General features: G+C 61.0%; 2 protein-coding genes across 11 annotated transcripts; one reads left to right on the top strand and one right to left on the bottom strand.

The window, feature by feature from the left end:
* The first annotated feature begins 135 nt into the window (after positions 1 to 135).
* Positions 136 to 11,175, top strand: PKN3 (protein kinase N3). 4 transcript variants are annotated; one of them, XM_073905647.1, is made up of 22 exons: positions 136 to 416; positions 2,993 to 3,233; positions 3,422 to 3,567; positions 4,043 to 4,154; positions 4,227 to 4,354; positions 4,532 to 4,715; positions 5,659 to 5,805; positions 5,889 to 5,998; positions 6,105 to 6,248; positions 6,669 to 6,744; positions 6,830 to 6,998; positions 7,178 to 7,280; positions 7,388 to 7,455; positions 7,770 to 7,833; positions 7,984 to 8,075; positions 8,415 to 8,591; positions 9,539 to 9,601; positions 9,720 to 9,796; positions 10,226 to 10,368; positions 10,458 to 10,565; positions 10,741 to 10,777; positions 10,913 to 11,175. In XM_073905647.1, the coding sequence occupies exons 1-22, from the start codon at positions 393 to 395 to the stop codon at positions 11,041 to 11,043; spliced, it is 2,544 nt and encodes an 847-aa protein (XP_073761748.1). In that variant the 5' UTR covers positions 136 to 392; the 3' UTR covers positions 11,044 to 11,175. The 4 variants fall into 4 exon arrangements, with proteins under 4 accessions (XP_073761748.1, XP_025744260.1, XP_073761746.1 ...); XM_025888475.2 differs by having other exon boundaries at positions 137 to 602; positions 10,741 to 10,821; XM_073905645.1 differs by having other exon boundaries at positions 138 to 416; positions 10,741 to 10,821.
* A 123-nt stretch (positions 11,176 to 11,298) lies between these two features.
* ZDHHC12 (zDHHC palmitoyltransferase 12) lies at positions 11,299 to 14,751 on the bottom strand. 7 transcript variants are annotated; one of them, XM_073905648.1, is made up of 5 exons: positions 14,607 to 14,751; positions 12,976 to 13,224; positions 12,535 to 12,612; positions 12,158 to 12,415; positions 11,299 to 11,967 (listed from the first exon to the last, which is right to left on the bottom strand). In XM_073905648.1, the coding sequence occupies exons 1-5, from the start codon at positions 14,704 to 14,706 to the stop codon at positions 11,744 to 11,746; spliced, it is 909 nt and encodes a 302-aa protein (XP_073761749.1). In that variant the 5' UTR covers positions 14,707 to 14,751; the 3' UTR covers positions 11,299 to 11,743. The 7 variants fall into 7 exon arrangements, with proteins under 7 accessions (XP_073761749.1, XP_073761750.1, XP_073761752.1 ...); XM_073905649.1 differs by having other exon boundaries at positions 12,158 to 12,363; XM_073905651.1 differs by having other exon boundaries at positions 12,158 to 12,324.
* Positions 14,752 to 16,737: the final 1,986 nt, after the last annotated feature.

The raw sequence follows: 16,737 nt of genomic DNA, 5'->3' as shown, positions 1-16,737 counted from the left end.
CCTGCCACCCCTCAGGGCAGCTAGAGAACCCCGGCCCGGGAAATGTCCCTTCCTGCCCTTCTCTCCCGGGGCGGGCTTCAGCGTCACACCGAGCCGGAACTGCGGCCTCAGGAAAGGGGCGCTGGGCCCCAAAGCCCGCGGGAAGTGGGAGCCGGGGAGGCGCGGTGACCTCGGGTTGAGGAGTAGGGTCCCGGGCGCTGACCTCTCGCGGCCGAGAGGCGGCGCTGATCCCAGGTCCCGCGAGGACCAGCGGACCTCGGGAGGGGGCGCCCGATCCCGCGGCTGCCGCTCGGCTTCCCGGGAAGTTTCAAGTTTGAAAGTCCTGGCGGAGGGGCCGGGGCTTCCGGAACCGCAGTGGTCGAGAGGAGGGGCCGAGCGGCCGGAGCGGCGCCATGGAGGAGGGGGTGCCGCGGCAGGTGAACGGCGCCCTGAGAGGCAGGGCTGCGGGCGCGGGCCGTGGGGGTCGGGAAGTCTCATTCACGCCGCGGGCGCCCCGAGCTCCGGCCGCGTCCCCTAGACCCGACCCCCAGCCCCTCCCGGGTCCCTTCTCAGCCCCGGCCCAGGGCTTCGCTACACCTCTCAGGGCAAACCTGAGCATGGGGGTGAGTCGTTCATGTCCCCTGAAAACGTCCCCAAAGTACCCCCAAGTGACTCAGAGCCTCTAGTCAGGCCAGCGCACGAGCACGTCCGAATCCGCAGTCAGGGCCACCAGGATGGGTCCCAAAGTTTCCCCAAATCGGTTCTTTCCTGTGGGACTGTAAGACCAATGGGAGTCTGCCAGGAAGGCAAAGGGGGGCCGTGGGGGCACATTGGGACCAGTCCTGGGGGGAGAGGAATGTGTGTGTGTGTTTGTGTGTGTGTGTGTGTGTGTGCAGGAAGAAGAGGGACTTGGAGGGGGCCAATCTCTGTGCACTTGTGGGGGGTCCTTCCCAGATCACAAAGGCATGTGGGGATTGGACACAATCCAATTGGACAGAATTGGGGGGGCCTGGCCCAGCACCTGGGCAGGAAGCTTCGGGTACACAGAGGGTTCCAGTCCAAATGGCGAGGGCGGCGGGGTTCCTGCCAGCCCTGGCAGTAGGTGCTGGTGGACACAGCAGCCAAAGCTGTGTGTTTGTTAGTGGGGAGGGAGGGGTGGAGGTCTGCCCAGAGCAAATGGGGTGGGGTCCCAGCTGTAGAGCAGAAAGGCTGACGTGTGTAGTTGGCAGAATTCCAACCCAGAGCAGACAGGACCATGGGGTATGCCCAAGGGCAAAGTGTCCTCCACAAGACTCCTTGAGTGCCCCCACCCAACGTCTCAGGCAACCTTAAGTGCTGCCTCTGCCCCCTCCCACCCCCTTCCTCCGGAGGTCCCTCCGCCTGTTCCAGGAGTGGCTTGTACACATTTTCCGATTTCCTGTGAACCTCCGCCCAGCAGCGGCAGCTGGGTGACTCAGGACCCCAGTGGCCGGGCCCCCTGCTCCATGGGATCTTTGTTTGCTCAGGCCTTTGGCTCTGGCCCTCCGGCCTAGGGCCCTCAAAGGATTTCCTGAGTCCCGCCCCTGCCCTCTGACAGCCAGGCCAGCAGCCCAGCGGAGGCCTGGGGTGGGGGCGTCCCTGAGGCTGGGGTGGCACCCCTAACACTGGGCTCAGGAGATGGAGAGCCGAGAGGTAAGGTGGAGGCCCCAGAGGAGTCCATGGGGAGTGGGGGGCATCGTTACCCTGGGCTGAGGTCAGCTTTGGCACCGGTTGGTTTGAAATATTGGCTTCTGAGAAGGAGCTTTTCCTCTTCCTTGCTCCCACCTGGGGTGAAGTATGAGAAAGCCTCTACTTCCTCCCAGTAGCTGAGCTGGGAATGGCCCCCAGAGACCTCCTCAGCCCCTCTCTGAGCCTCTGCTTTGCTACCTGAGGGAACATCCCTGGCCCCTACACAGGCCTCTGGCTGCCCTCACTGTGAGACCTTGGGTGGCTCCCTAGCCTCCTTTTTGGCCCCAAATCTCGGCTGGAATCTCAGCCTTGGAGAGGGCAGCCCGATGGGTTGGCGAGGAGAGGGTGGTATCCCCTTCTCGGTGTTGAGACCATGGGCAAGTTACTTAACCTCTCTGTGTCTCTGCTTCCCCATCTGTAAAATGGGGATAATAACTACACTTAGCTCATGGGATTGTTGTGAGGATTGACAAATGAATGTGTGCAAAGCTCAGAACAGACCCTGACACCATGTACTTTTGTCCCTTGAACAACCCAGGGGTCTGGGGCACTGACTCCCCCCCAGGCAGTTGAAAATCCACGTATAACTTTTGACTCCCCCAGAACTTAACTACTAATGGCCTACTGGCGACCGGAAGCCTTACCGATAACATCAACAGTTGACTAACACCTATTCTGTACATTATGTGTATCCTATACTGCGTTCTTACAATTAAAAAAGCTAGAAAAAAATGAAACGTTATTAAGAAAATCATAAGGGGGGACGCCTGGGTGGCTCAGTTGGTTAAGCGTCTGCCTTCGGCTCAGGTCGTGATCCCAGGGTCCTGGGATCGAGCCCCGCGTCGGGCTCCCTGCTCAGCGGGGAGCCTGCTTCTCCCTCTGCCTCTGCCTCTCCCCCTGCTTGTGCTATCTCTCTGTGTGTCAGATAAATAAATAAAATCTTAAAAAAAAAATTGTAAGGAAGAGAAAATACATTTACAGCCCTGTACTGTATTTATTGAAAACAATTTGCTTATAAGTGGACCGGCGCAGTTCAAACCCGTGTTGTTCAAGAGTCGACTGTAAACATTGCGAATTTTTCCCTCTTCCCTCCTCCCTAGTGGCAGAGGACAGGAGCATGGGCAGGATGCATCGCTTTGGGTTTGCATCTGGCCTGGGGATACTAGCTGGAAGGTCAGAGAGGCCTCCCGAGCCCTGGGGGTCCATCCTGGCTGCTGGGCACACCTCCCTCTCCCTCCGTCTGGGGGGACCCGAGGCCGCTGGTGGCTGGGACGGCGGGGGGCATTACTGCTCTGCTATTCCACAGCCTGGGGCCCAGCAGCGGCCCCCAGAGGATGAGAAAGAGGTGATCCGCCGGGCCATCCAGAAGGAGCTGAAAATCAAGGAGGGTGTAGAGAACCTGCGGAGGGTAGCCACAGATCGCCGCCACCTGGGCCACGTGCAGCAACTCCTGCGCTCCTCCAACCGCCGCCTGGAGCAGCTACACGGAGAGCTGAGGGCACTGCATGCGCGCATCCTGCTGCCCGGCCCTGGACCCGGCCTGGCCGGTGAGGGAGGGGTCGGACCCCTGGGGATGGGAGGTGCCGGGCCCACCCAGCTCCTCGACCTCGGCCCTGAGCCCTTTCAGAGCCTCTTCAGGTGTCCCCCTGCCCAGGAGGGGAGGAGAGAGCAAGGCCCTAGGGCGCGGGGCTCTCAGCTCTGGGTCAGGGCTTCATGGGCCCCACACTGTGCACAGAACCTGTGGCTGCGGGCCCCCAGCCACCTGCAGCGCAGCCCAGGGCTCGGCACCTCGAGGCTCTCCAGAGGCAGCTGCAGGTGGAGCTGAAGGTGAAGCAGGGGGCAGAGAATATGACACACACGTATGCCAACGGCACGCCCAAGGTAAGGTTCCTGGGGTCTGAGCGGGGAGATGTGGCTCTCAGATTATTAGGGGAAGTGCTGCCCCAGCCCCTATTCTGAGAGGGAATGCAACCGGGCCAGTGACCCTATAAGGGAGACACATTCTTAACCATTAGTTTGATGGGGGAGGCACAGCCCCCCAGTTTCAGCTTGGTGGGCAAGGCACGGCTTGAACCCCTAATCTAACAGAAGGCACAACTTGGTCTAATGGGGAAACCCCAGGCCATGTTCCCAGTCTAGTAGGGAAGGCCCACCCGCAGCCCCAACTCCCAGCATGATGTGGGGAGCTCGGCCCTGATCGGATGGGGGAAGCTTGACCCAGCTCTTGTCTCATCTGATGGAGGAGGCTCTGCCCCAGACTGAGGCTAACCAAGGAGGCTTGGCTTCAGCCTTGGTCTGACCAGGGAGGCCCAGGGCTGGCCCTGGTTCAGTGGGGGCATATGTCATGCCCCCATAGGAGAGGAAGCTTCTGGCAGCTGCCCAGCAGATGCTGCGGGACAGCCAGCTGAAGGTAGCCCTGCTGCGGATGAAGATCAGCAGCCTGGAAGCCAGTGGGTCCCCGGAACCAGGTGAGGCTTGGGGAAGTGGGGCCGGGCCAGGCAGAGCAGGGCATGGGCCTGAGGGCTGACCCCTCCTCCCAGGTCCCGAGCTGCTGGCAGAGGAGCTAAGACATCGGCTATGCATCGAGGCTGCCGTGGCCGAGGGTGCCAAGAACGTGGTGAAGCTGCTGGGTGGACGGCGAACACAAGACCGGAAGGCGCTGGCCGAGGTCAGACCAGGGTGCCCTCCCATTGCTGCTCCTCTCTGAGCGTCTGCTTGTCCCCACGCCACCCTCTGCACTGTGGCCAGGACTTGTGGGGCCTGGTTGCGGGCAGGTGGCCCGAGCCACTGGCCCTGGCCGCCGTGCTTCATGGACCCGTCCCCCCTGCCCGTTTCTGCTCCTCAGGCTCAGGCCCAGCTGCAGGAGTCCTCCCAGAAACTGGACCTCCTGCGGCTGGCCTTGGAGCAGCTGCTGGAGGGACTGCCTCCCGCTCATCCTCTGCGCGGCCGAGTGGCCCGGGAGCTGCGGACCGCTGGGTCTGGGAACCCCCAGCCTTCGGGGGTGCTTGTGAAGCCCACTGCCATGACAGGTAGCCAGGAGTCCCTCCCACATCAGGGCTCCCCTTTTCTCCCAGCAAGCACCCTGAAACACAGAGGGTGAGAACTCTGGAGAAGAGTTTCAACCCTGGTCCTGCCGCCCCCTAGCTGTGTGAGCTGGGGCAACAGACTTTTGCTTTCTGGACGCTTAGTTTATGCTTCTGTCAAATGGGGATGATGACAGCACCTACTTCCGTGGGGTTGCTGTGAAATTCAGTGAGCTGTCGCGCATGAAGTGCTAGGCACAGTGCCGGCATAGTCCGCACACGAGCAGCGAAGCTCTTATTTAAATAAGTAACCATGACAATGGTTAAAGTCTCCATGTTAGGGGAGCTCACAGCCCTGGAGGCCGTGGTACTCAGTCCTGGGCAGTTTGGACTACTAGAAAGTCCTTTCTTATCCCTGAGCTGGATTTGTCTGAATTGTAACTGAATCATCATCAACAAATAATCTAAGCATGCTGACTTTGGAAACCCTGAACTTCCTACCCAGGACACAGGGCCAGCCAGAGAGCCCAGCACCTTCCCCGCTCAGAGCTGGTTCAGGGTTAGACAGGCCACATCCTATTGTGAGCAGAGCTGAGAAGGGGAAGGACAGGGGCTGCATGCGCTCCCTCACCTGGCGTTGGGGAATCAAGGAATGCTTCCTGGAGGAGGTGGTGTCTACACTTAGCCTTGAAGGGCTTCTGGGAGTTGGCCAAGTAGACAAGTTGGGGAAGGCAGGGCGGGGCATGGCTTATTAAAAGGCCTAAAATTCGGCTGGCTACTTGGGGCCACTTTATATCCTGTCTCCTGGCTAAACACCCCAACTAATGTGGGCAAGCCTGTCTCCTGGCTAAACACCCCAACTAATCTGGGTTCAGCCATCTTCGGGAGACCTGGGTGTGGCAGTGGGAGAATGGTACCTGACGGTGCTTCCCCATCACTTTCCCCGCAGGGACGCTGGAGGTTCACCTCCTGGGCTGTGAGCAGCTGCTGACAGCCGTGCCTGGACGGTCCCCGGCGGTGGCACTGGCCGGGAGCCCCTCCCAGGGCTGGCTCCGGGGCCGGGCCAAGCCGCAGCGTGGTGGAGGAGATCTGGCCAGTGAGTAGGGGGCCGCAGGGAGCTGGGGGCAGCAGAGGACCTCCACTCCTCGCCTGCCCTGAGCTCCCTGTCTGGCCCTGCAGCTGAAGTGCTGGCTGTACTGAAGGTGGACAATCGTGTCGTGGGCCAGACTGGCTGGGGGCCGGTGGCCAAGCAGTCCTGGGACCAGACCTTTATTGTCCCCCTGGAGCGGGTGAGCCCTGGGGCGGGCAGGTGTGACCTCAGGCCATGGGGCGGAAGGCCGGCCAAGTCGGGGCACGTGCCATGCCCCCCTCCTCAGCCTGGCCTCCCCAATGTAGGCCCGGGAGCTGGAGATCGGGGTGCGCTGGCGGGACTGGAGGCAGCTGTGCGGTGTGGCCTTCCTGCGGCTGGAGGACTTCCTGGACAATGCCTGTCACCAGCTCTCCCTCAGCCTGGTGCCCCAGGGACTGCTCTTTGCCCAGGTGCCCCCTACCCTGCCCTCTGACCTGGACAGGTCCCGGCTCCATCTGAGCTAGAAAGCCCTTCAAGACTAGGTGACCCATCCGCACATTGGAGTGGAAATTGGGGCCCGGAGGGAGGGGGTCTCCAGGATCTAAGGATCCCCAGCCCCTGTCTGAGGACTGCATGGGAGTCTAGAGACCCGTGTCTTGGTCCTGACTGCCCAGCCTCACGTGCGACCCTGGACAAGTGCCTCGCTTCTCTGGGCCTCAGTTTCCCCACTGGTACCAAGGCAGACCTTGAATCCCTCTCTCTGGGCCCCTCTGGCTCTTGCATCATTGCCACTGGAGGCTCAGACTGGGATCCTGGAGAACAGCGAGGTGCCCTGGTGGCAGGTGGGGTGGGAGAGGACCGGTCTCCAACCCTGCCCTCTGCCCCCGCAGGTGACCTTCTGTGACCCTGTCTTTGAGAGGAGGCCCCGGCTGCAGAGGCAGAAACGCATTTTCTCTAAACGCAGAGGTGTGGACGGGGAGAGGGCTGTGCAGTTAGGGGGCAGGGAAGGGGCCGTTGGGGGCCTTGGGACTGAGCCCCCCTTTTGTCCCAGGTCAGGACTTCCTGAGGGCTTCGCAGATGAACCTCAGCATGACGGCCTGGGGACGCTTGGTCATGAGCCTGCTGCCCCCCTGCAGCTCCCCAAACACGATCAGCCCTCCCAAAGTGTGCCCCCAGAGCCCGGCCACACCCCGGGGAGCTACTGACTCTGCCTCGCCCAGGTGAGGAGCCACCCCGCCTTGGCTGCCCGCTTCCCTGCCACGTCTGCCTCTCTCCAGGTGCAACTGGTGTTGCTCACCCTGTGACCCTCCGTCTGTCTGTCGCCGGCATTGCTGTGTGTCCGTCCCCATGGCTCTTCCATTGGCCTGTGCCCCACCACGTGTCTGCTTTCTCCGCGTAGTAATTTCCCACCCAAGAAGAGCCCCCTGGGAGAAGAGACGAGGCCCCCGCCCAAGCCCCCACGCCTCTACCTGCCCCGGGAGCCGACCCCCGAGGAGATCCCGGTGAGGGGGTGCTGGTGGCCCTGGGGGCTGCTGGGCTGGGGATGGTAGGGCTGGAGGGAAAGAGGGCAGGAAGCCCGGCTCTGCTCTGAGCCCCTCTGCCCTCACAGCGCACCAAACGCCCCCACATGGAGCCCAGGACGCGACTCGGGCCGCCTCGTCCCACCTCAGCCACCAGGTACCCCCGTCAGGCTCACTGTTACGCTTGAGACATTTACCTACTCCCTCGGGTGTTTGCGTGTCCATTCAGACATCATCTGATGCTCCTTGCTCTCAGGTTCTTACTCACTAAACCTACATTATTGAGCTCCAGCTGCATTCTAGACTCTAGGAAACCTCTGTCCCAGGAGCCCCCCACCCCCACCCCCACCCCCGGGCTTTCCAGCCTCATTGGTAGGGACGGCCCAGGACTGGGCGTGGATGGTTTGGAGCAGCAATTCATGGAGGCCCAGCTCTTGTCCCAGGGGTCTACCCGTGCCTTCTCTCTTGCAGGAAACCCCCCCGGCTTCAGGACTTCCGCTGCTTGGCCGTGCTGGGCCGGGGACACTTCGGAAAGGTAGTGGGCTGAGGAGGGTCTTGTGGGAGTGGGTGAGCAGGCTCCAGCACCTGAGCTGGGAGGAGGCTGTGACCCATGGGGCCCTGGGTGGGGGGAGCAAAGGATGCCTCGTGCTGTCCACCTGGAGCCCGAGCTCTTTCTGGTCCCCAGGTCCTCCTGGTCCAGTTCAAGGGGACGGGGAAATATTACGCCATCAAAGCGCTCAAGAAGCAGGAGGTGCTGAGCCGGGACGAGATGGAGAGGTGTGTAGTCAGGCCCGTGGGCACCCAGTGCTGCAGGGGACCCCGGATGGTGGGCCTGGGCTGGGGGCACCAGAAGGCAGCTGAGTGCTCCTGGGGCTTTGAAGAGGTGACCCTCTGGGACCAGCCAGTCCTGGGTTCTTTCTCTAGCACCTGCAGTGGTTAACTGGGTGCCCTTGGGCGGGTCCCCTCTTCTCTCTGCCTGAGACGTAGAAACCATCATTCTACCGCCTGGCACTTAGAAGACCCAGAGGGCCAGGGCTGTTGTGTGGGTGGCAGGGCTCAGCTATCAGGGGTCTTCCTTCCCTCCAAACGCCCCCTCTCCCCCCTCCCCCATCGCAGCCTGTATTGCGAGAAACGCATCCTGGAGGCCGTGGGCCGCACGGGGCACCCCTTCCTGCTCTCCCTCCTTGCCTGCTTCCAGACCTCTAGCCACGCCTGCTTCGTGACCGAGTTTGCACCCGGTGGTGACCTCATGATGCAGATCCACGAGGACGTCTTCCCTGAGCCCCAGGCCCAGTGGGTGCCCACCCCTCTTGTCTGCCTCTTCCAGCAAGCCTTCCCTGGTCCCCTCTGCCCGCTCCCTTTGCCCTGCTTCCCCCAGGGTGTCCAGCAGCAGAACAGTGTGGAGTCAGGGAAGCCTTGGTTCAAATCCTGGTTGTCGGCTCTCTTCAGCTCTCACAGCACTGTGACCTTGGGCCTCGGTTTACGGAGCTGTGAATGGGGTGAATGAGAACTATTTCATAGGCTTGTTGGGTAGATGAATCCAATGTTTATAAATTGTGGAGTACGGGAACCTGTGACTAGTGAGTGACTAGCAGCTGGAGTTATTTATTTATTTTTTTTCTTAAAGATTTTATTTGTCAGAGAGAGAGAGAGAGAGAGAGAGCATGCACAAGCAGGGGGGAGCGGCAGGCAGAGGGAGAAGCAGGCTCCCCGCTGAGCAGGGAGCCCGATGTGGGACTCGATCCCAGGACCCTGGGATCCTGACCTGAGCCGAAGGCAGAGGCTTAACTGACTGAGCCACCCAGACACCCCTGGAATTATTTCTTGCCCAGCAGAGTGCAGGCCCTGGAGTCTGGGTCTGCCACTAGCTGTGTGACCCCAGGGGCATCCCTGACCTGGAGTCTTAGATCCTCCTTTGAAAAACAGATGTGACGAGTATTAGCTGCGGGTGGCTGGGGGGATGTGGGAGAGTAAGCCCTGAGGACACGTGGCATCATTCCGGGCACAATCTCAGAGCCCAAGAAGGGTAGGCTGTCAGCGGGCAGCAGCCTTGGGGCCACTGTCTGCAGAAGCATCCGCTGTCCCCTGCCCCTCCCCCTGGCATGAGGCTCCCCTCAGGCTCTCATCTAACCTGACTCTGGCTGGGTCACCCAGGGCTGCCAGGGCCAGGGCCATCCTGGTGTACCCCTGCCCTGCCCCCCACAGTCCTGGGCCTCAACTTCCCCCCACGCCACCCACAGGTTCTACCTGGCCTGTGTGGTCCTCGGGTTGCAGTTCTTACATGAGAAAAAGATCATTTACAGGTAACTTGCCCCGGAGGTGCTGGGGGGGGGGGGCGGGTAGTGGGGTGGTAAAGGAGCATCCACTGCCCTCCTCCTGTGATGCTCCAGGGCCCCCTTGATCTGCCCCCCTCACCCTCAGGGACCTGAAGTTGGATAACCTTCTGCTGGATGCCCAGGGTTTCCTGAAGATCGCAGACTTTGGGCTGTGTAAGGAAGGTGGGTGCCTCCTGCCCAGCATCCCCTGTCCTCCAGCCTTGCTCGCCCAGCCCAGGCCAGCAGGGTCTGGGCACCCCCCACCCCAGCCCTCATTCCAGGGACCAGCTGGACATACTGGTTTTTCCTTCCCAGCCCTAGACCCTCTTAAAGAACCCCAGCTTGCCCTCAGCCAGAGGGAGAGACCATACTCAGGGTGGGAGAGGGCACCGGGTTCTTTTTCTTCATGACCTTGGCATGTGAGCTTGGATGAGGCTCCGCTTCCTCCTGTCTGATGGCATAAAAATGCTCCCACCCCCAAGGGTATGGGGCAGGGCTTGGCACGGGGTTTGGTACCTGAGGTCATGAGGGCTGGCTGTTGATTCTCACACCCACTGAGGTTATGTGGATGAGACACATCGGGCCGGCACCAGTGTGGATGCTGGTTTGCAGGGATCGGCTTTGGGGACCGGACAAGCACCTTCTGCGGCACCCCAGAGTTCCTGGCCCCAGAAGTGCTGACCCAGGAGGCCTACACACGGGCTGTGGACTGGTGGGGGTTGGGTGTGCTGCTCTATGAGATGCTGGTGGGCGAGGTGAGCACTGGACCTGGGCTGCCAGGGCCTCTAGGTTGGGGTGGGGTGGGGGTGGCTTAGGCACCCTGTTGAGCCCCCTTTCTCCGTAGTGCCCATTCCCCGGGGACACAGAGGAGGAGGTATTTGACTGCATCGTCAACGCGGATGCCCCATATCCCCGCTTTCTGTCGGTGCAAGGTCTCGAGCTCATTCAGAAGGTAATCACCGCAGGGGCTGGGCAGGGCTGGGCTGGACAGTGGCTGTGGCGCACGGCTGCCCCATCACCACCCATTCTCTTGGGGGCCCTGTGGCCCAGCTCACTTAGGGAACCCAGGCAGGTGGGCAGTGTCTGGGGCCGAGTGCCCTCCGTGAGCCCCCCATCCTCTTGCCCAGCTCCTGCAGAAGTGCCCGGAGCAGCGCCTGGGAGCGGGTGAGCAGGATGCAGAGGAGATCAAGACCCAGCCTTTCTTCAGGGTGAGTGGTGCTGGGTGTCTGGCACAGTGGGAGGCGTTGGGCCGCGTGGGCCACTGTTCGCTGTCTCAGGCAGCTCTGTCCTCGCCCGCAGACCACCGACTGGCAGGCCCTGCTTGCCCGCACCGTCCGGCCCCCCTTCCTGCCCACGCTCTGTGGCCCTACGGACCTGCGCTACTTCGAGGGCGAGTTCACGGGGCTGCCGCCGGCCCTGACCCCGCCTGACCCGCGCTGCCCCCTGACCGCCCGCCAGCAGGCCGCCTTCCGAGACTTCGACTTTGTGTCAGAAGGATTCCTGGGGCCCTGAGGGCCTCTCTGGCACGTCCGCCCTGTCTGCCCAGCTGCGTGCCCTGCCCTGGAGGCCTGGGCCTTGCCGGGTTCTTCGGGGGTCTTGGGCCTTGAAGTGGCAGTGGTGGGGCTGTTGTGGGGAGCTCCCCACCCCCTGGGAGACCTGGACCGGAAAGGGCAGCACAGCAAGGAGCAGTTTGGTTTGGTTTTTTAATACTTGACTTGCTTTATGGATTATTAAACTAGTAAAACTGTGCCCTCTGGAGGCATCCTGGCGTCGGAGGCGGGGTGGAGGTCTCTGAAGCCCAGGTCGCTGGTGCCCGAGCCCCCCAACAGGTCCTCTGCCTCCCCTTCTTCCTTTGGAGGGCAGAACTGCCCACTGAGGCAGGGGTCCTGTCATTCAGCTCGGCTCTGAGGCCTGGGAGGAACAGGCAGGAGTGAAGAACCTCAGGCTCTCTGAGGGCCGACCCCAGCGGGGCACATCCTCTCTGGTTTTCAGGCACAAGATGGCGGCCTGGCCTCCAGCGACCCTAAACAGCCTGGCTCCTGCCCTCCTCCTCCTCGTCCTCTCCCTCGGCCCAGAGAGTCTCCCAGGACTCTGAGGGCCATCCGCAGAAGAAGTGGGCCAGGTTGCGGGTCAGGCCGCGGTCAAAGGGGTTGCTGGGGCGCTGGCGGAGGTAGGCAATGCGGTGCGAGGAGATGAACTCCCAGGTGGTGGTGTTGCTGGCCACCAGGTAGAGGTGTGAGGCGAGGAGCAGGCTGGCCGCCAAAGAGAAGAGGGAGAGCAGCAGGAAGGTGGCAAAGAGCAGCCCGCTGGACCGCAGCCATAGCCCCCAAGGCTGGGAGAAATGGAGGCCAGACCTGCAGGGCAGGACAGAGATGGGGAGCAACGTGGGGGGACGGCAGGGGTGCCCCAGGGAGCCCCGGGGAGGGGGGGGGCAGGCCATTTGGGAGAAGGTCCGAGGCCACCAAGAGGGAGTCCTGGCTCTCTCCACCTTGCAGGTGCATGCTGCGGCCCTCCCCCCATACCCCGGGCGGCAGTGGCACCCACCATGCCAGGTACAGGCCCCACAGAAGCACCACCAGCTGCAGCGCCAGGTAGGCCACGAAGAGCGGGTGGTTGCGCTCCCCCACGCAGTTCTCCATCCAGGGGCAGTGGTGGTCGTAGCGGCGCACGCAGCGCCGACACTCGCGGCAGTGCCGGGCCCGCAGGGGCTGCTGTGGGCATGGAGGGGGGAGGGCTCAAGGCCGGCTCCCCTGAGGGGAGTGATGAGGTCAGGAGGCTGGGGCCTCAATCTGGGAGGCCTTCCTGGAGGGGGGGGGAGGCCACGGCATGGGGGCAGGAGGTCAGGGAGTCTCCACCTTGCCCCCCCCCGCCGGTGCCCGCGCTCCCCCCCCCCACCCCCGTGGAGGTCCCTGGTCACCCACCAGCACCAGGCAGTATCTGCAGCGCCGAAGGGGGATGGCTTGAGGAACCATGGCTGTCTGCTCCTCCTTGACCTCCTCCTGAAAGTGGGAGATGAGGTTTAAGATAGGGTCCCCTTGGGAGGCAGATGGTACAGGTGGGCATTTCCCTTGGGGGCTAGCTTAGCTCTGGGTCTGCGCTGTTGGGGGCCCATCCCCTGTGTCTTGGAGGGGGTAGGGTAGGGCAGAATGCTCTGGTCTGAGTGAAGCGAAGCTGTGTGACCTCTTTCAGCTGTATCCCCTCGCTGGGCCTTGGCAACTTCCTCATTGTAGGAGGGGGTTCTAGGGCCGCTAAGAGGATTCACTGAGGTACCCCCCGCAAAGCACTCTGCACAGATCCTGGCGTGAGACTGTTACAGGGGCCTTGTGTGTCCTGTTGGTGGGAGAAAGGGGCCCCCTGCTTACCTGGGGCTGGGGCTGGACATTCACATAGCCCGGGTCCATGAGCGACACGGCCAGGTAGAGCAGCAGGGAGGCCAGCACGAGGAGCAGGAAGGTAAGGGGCAGGAGCAGCTCCCCCTGCTCTTCCCACTGCCGCAGCGCTGGAGAGGCCGGAGAAGGAGAGTGAGGCTGGGGCTGGAGGCGAACAGGAGGAGGCTATGTGTAGGGGGATGTAGCTGAAGGTGGAGAGTCTGTCCCTGGCTGAGCAAAGGCCTGGAGATGGGGTTTAATGAGTGGTCAAGTCTGCAAGTGTGGCCGCTGCATAGGGTACAGGAGGGAGAAGTTTGGGCCCAGCAAAAAAAAAAAAAAAAAAAAAAAAAAAAAGTTCATCTGCATTTTATCTGGAGGGCAAAGGGCGATAGGGAACCATGTAAGCTTACAGGGTGAGATCTGTTTCTGGAAACCCTCCTGCTGGAGAAAAGACAGATGGGGTGGGGGGGGGAGGAAGCCTGGAGGCAGAGAGCCTATCCAGGAGGGAGAGGAGGGTAGCCGACAAGACAAGCGCACAGGCAGGCAGGAAGAGTGGAGACAAAGGGCTGCTGGATAGGTAAGGAGGAAGGGGGTGAAGGGGCCAGACTTGACTAGATGTGTGGGAGAGGGAGGAGGGGGTCCCTGCCTTCGGCTCCATGATGGGGAGACCAGCCAGGTCTGATATGCCCATGAGACAGAGATAGAGGAGGGGCTGGCCAGGGACTCTCCAACTCATGGGGGTGAATGAGGATTTGGGGGGGAGTAGGGGCGAGGAGTGAGGGGCATGGGACAGTTAGATAACAGAGTGTGGACAGCTCTGGGGCCCCGCGGTTGTGAAAAGGAGCAGAGAAGGGAAGGTGGGTTGGGGGGTCCTTTCTGATGGGGAGACTGAGCAGGTTTTTAGGATTAAGAGTGAACACCGTGGGGGAGGCTTGAGAAGGTCTTGGCAGGAAAGTGACAACACCTCCAGTCCAGCGGTTGAGGCTGGAGCAAGGATGGAGGCAGTGGGGCTACCCTCGTTGGCAGGGAGGGAGGGTGAGAACTTGGGTTGGAGGCAGCCTGGCAGGTAAAGAGGGGAAAGGATGTTAGTGGGGTCGGGGCAGTGCGGTGGATGAGGACCTCAGGGCAAGAAGTGAGGATGGGGAAATGCGGGACAGGCCACTCCCCTCGGTGTTTTCTTGCTCCAGAGGGTGGGGAGCCTGGACTTGGGCAGCTAGTGGCCACGGAAATGGGCAGGGTGCCAGTCCTTGGTCTACTTGATTCTCGGAATCTTACGGAGGGACGGTGGGGAGTCAATTCCTGGGAAGGACCGGGTGGGTCCCGGGATCAGGGGAGATGGGGGCTCCCTGATCTCGTCGGATCTGGTGGGCACCGGATGGGTCCCGGGATGCACAGCGCATCTGGCAGGGATCAGGAAGATGCTGGGATTAATTAGGGATCAACTGGGTACTAGGCAGGAGGCAGGTGGCTCTTGGAATGATAGATGGGGAAGAGGCTCAGGAGCTGGCGGAAATGGGGTGAATCCCAGGATTTCTGGGGCTTCAACAGGAGACCCAGTGAGACCCAAACGTCTGGGGAACCACGCGGGATTGGGTGGGTCCGGGGTCGCGCGGGGTCCGGCTCACCGGTATCGTGCAGGAAGAGCACCAGCGTGATCCCCCAGGTCAGCACAGTGTGCCCGGTCCGCACCAGGACCCCAGGGCTGAGGAGCGCCCACGGCGCCATCTCCTCCGCCTGGGGCCCCACCCGGAAGAAGCGCCTGGAGGGGCGGGCCCTTTCGAGGGAGAGAGGGGCCGCGGCCACCCGCGGATTGGTGGATCTGGGGGTGGGCGGGGCCCGATTGGGTCGGGGAGGCTGCCTATTGGATGGCAGCCGCGGCTGAGGGGGCCCTCGAGCCAACAGGTGCCTGAAGAGGTTGGGGGCGGGGTCGGCGCGCGCGCAGCTGGTAACTCCCCCAACCCCAGCCCCCACCAGCCAGGTAACTTTCGAAAGCCGAGGAGCAGGCGCGAGTCTTGACCCCGCCCCCTTGGGCTCCCACCCCGCCCTCCCCATCCCCACGGCCTCGCGCATGCGTACAGTTCCCTGGGCGCTTCCATGTTCAAGGTGTTTGGTGTGACTCCAGCTTGTGTTGTGCAGGTTTCGAGGGTGTGATGCCTGAGGTCTGTAGAGGGTAAGGACTCGGCCTCGGTTGCTCCGTGGTGACACCCTTACCGCCTTGCTATTCATTTTTAGATATTGCAAACAGGATGAGGGCAAAGTGGTCGTCCGTGGTGCAGATCCTGGGTAGGAGGGGCCCAAGTGGAGTCAGAGTCAGAAGTACCAGCACTGCCCCTTCCTAACCTGTGTGAGCTTGGGCAGGTTCCTAACCACTCTGAGCTCTGTTTTCTGTCTCTGTAGTGAAGACTGATGACAGCATCCCCCCCTGCCAAGGTGGTCGGGAGGATTAAATAATGCAGGTACAGCCAGTGTCTAGCACGCGACTGTCGTCTCCCCCGCTATAAACCAACACCTCACCCTGCCGGAAGGACTTATCCAACCCGAGGCTTCGGGCTATCTCAGACGAAACCTCATCATCATTCACTGTTCACACTCCTTCAACTGTGTCCCCAGGGCATTCCCCATTCAGTCCCACCTTTCCACCCACACTTCCCACGGATACCAACATCCACCTTCTCCGACAGATCCGCCCTTCCGGCTCCTCCAGATGCCCCTTCTGGCATCTGTTTTGTCAGCTCAGCATCCCCTTTTCTGTTGGGGAACGGACGCTTCCCCATCCCATGTGGTTCTGGAGGAACTGTGTCCCTCACTCCACAGGGTGGCAGGAGACAAGATGTGGGCATGTGACTCTAGAGAGCCAAACCTGGTTCCCTATCTCAATGCCCCCAGTAATTGGTCCTAGGTGGTGGACATGTGACTCAGCAGAGCCAATCAGAATCATTCTAGAAGAGTACTGTAAATGCTGAGAGAGAAAGGGGCATTCTCTCCCAACTCAAACATAAGGAATTAGGATGTAAAGGTAACTGGCAGCTGTCTTTACACTATGTGGAGGGAGACTGTGGCAGGAGAGAATGAAGTCAACTCACAGAGTCATAGAGATAAGCAGCACTGAAAGAGGGAGTGAGAGAGTCTTAGCAACGTTGTCTGGGCCCCTGGATCCAGCTATTCCTGAAGCTGATATTAACCTCTAGGTTCCTTTACTGAACTCCCTCCCACCTTTGACTAGCCTGGGTAAGTATTTGAGTTGAGTGACTGTCACTTGCAACTCAGTCTTGGTTACTGCAATGGGTGACTTAGTGTGCTGAATGGAAACACTTAAATCATCCTGAAGCTTCCATGAGTCAGGCCCTGTGCTGGTGTGAAAGATAGACAAAGTCAGACACTAGTTAAAGTGGTAAGGACAGATTTTCATCAGTAACATGCTGTTGCAGTGTAAATTGCAACTCTGCTTTGTACAGAGGTGACTGGGTGTTTTAAAGGGAGCAGGAGGGAGAGGGAATGGCGGTGGCTTGAGCAGACTCAGGGAAGTGAAAAATTACAAAGCGTCGGTCAGTGTAAATGCTGAGTAGGCCAGCTGTGTGTGCTAGCTGGTAACAGTTGAAGTTAGGTGCCTGACCTCCCCCAGGGACTGCGAGATGGAGGCCGGATTCTTCCTGAGCATTGCTCTTTCAAGGATGGCTCTCAGGTCTCCGGAGTTGTAGAAGACACAAATACATTTCAAAGGGGCAGAGGAAGATTCCCAACTGTAAGCCCTTTTTA

Source organism: Callorhinus ursinus, unplaced genomic scaffold, assembly GCF_003265705.2.
Source record: "Callorhinus ursinus isolate GAN/ISIS: 27379988/994484 unplaced genomic scaffold, GSC_fseal_2.0 scaffold24, whole genome shotgun sequence".
Taxonomy (NCBI): Eukaryota; Metazoa; Chordata; class Mammalia; order Carnivora; family Otariidae; genus Callorhinus; species Callorhinus ursinus.
This window is presented reverse-complemented; position numbering and strand designations above follow the sequence as displayed.

Coding starts and splice junctions, on each gene's coding strand:
- PKN3 (XM_025888475.2), top strand. CDS start 393: ATGGAGGAGGGGGTGCCGCGGCAGGTGAACGGCGCCCTGAGAGGCAGG. Junction 10,369..10,457: donor ATGAGATGCTGGTGGGCGAG/GTGAGCACTGGA, acceptor CTTTCTCCGTAG/TGCCCATTCCCCGGGGACAC. Junction 10,566..10,740: donor GTCTCGAGCTCATTCAGAAG/GTAATCACCGCA, acceptor CCTCTTGCCCAG/CTCCTGCAGAAGTGCCCGGA.
- ZDHHC12 (XM_073905648.1), bottom strand. CDS start 14,706: ATGGCGCCGTGGGCGCTCCTCAGCCCTGGGGTCCTGGTGCGGACCGGG. Junction 12,613..12,975: donor ATGTCCAGCCCCAGCCCCAG/GTAAGCAGGGGG, acceptor TCCCACTTTCAG/GAGGAGGTCAAGGAGGAGCA. Junction 12,416..12,534: donor GCAGATACTGCCTGGTGCTG/GTGGGTGACCAG, acceptor CCCCCCCTCCAG/GAAGGCCTCCCAGATTGAGG.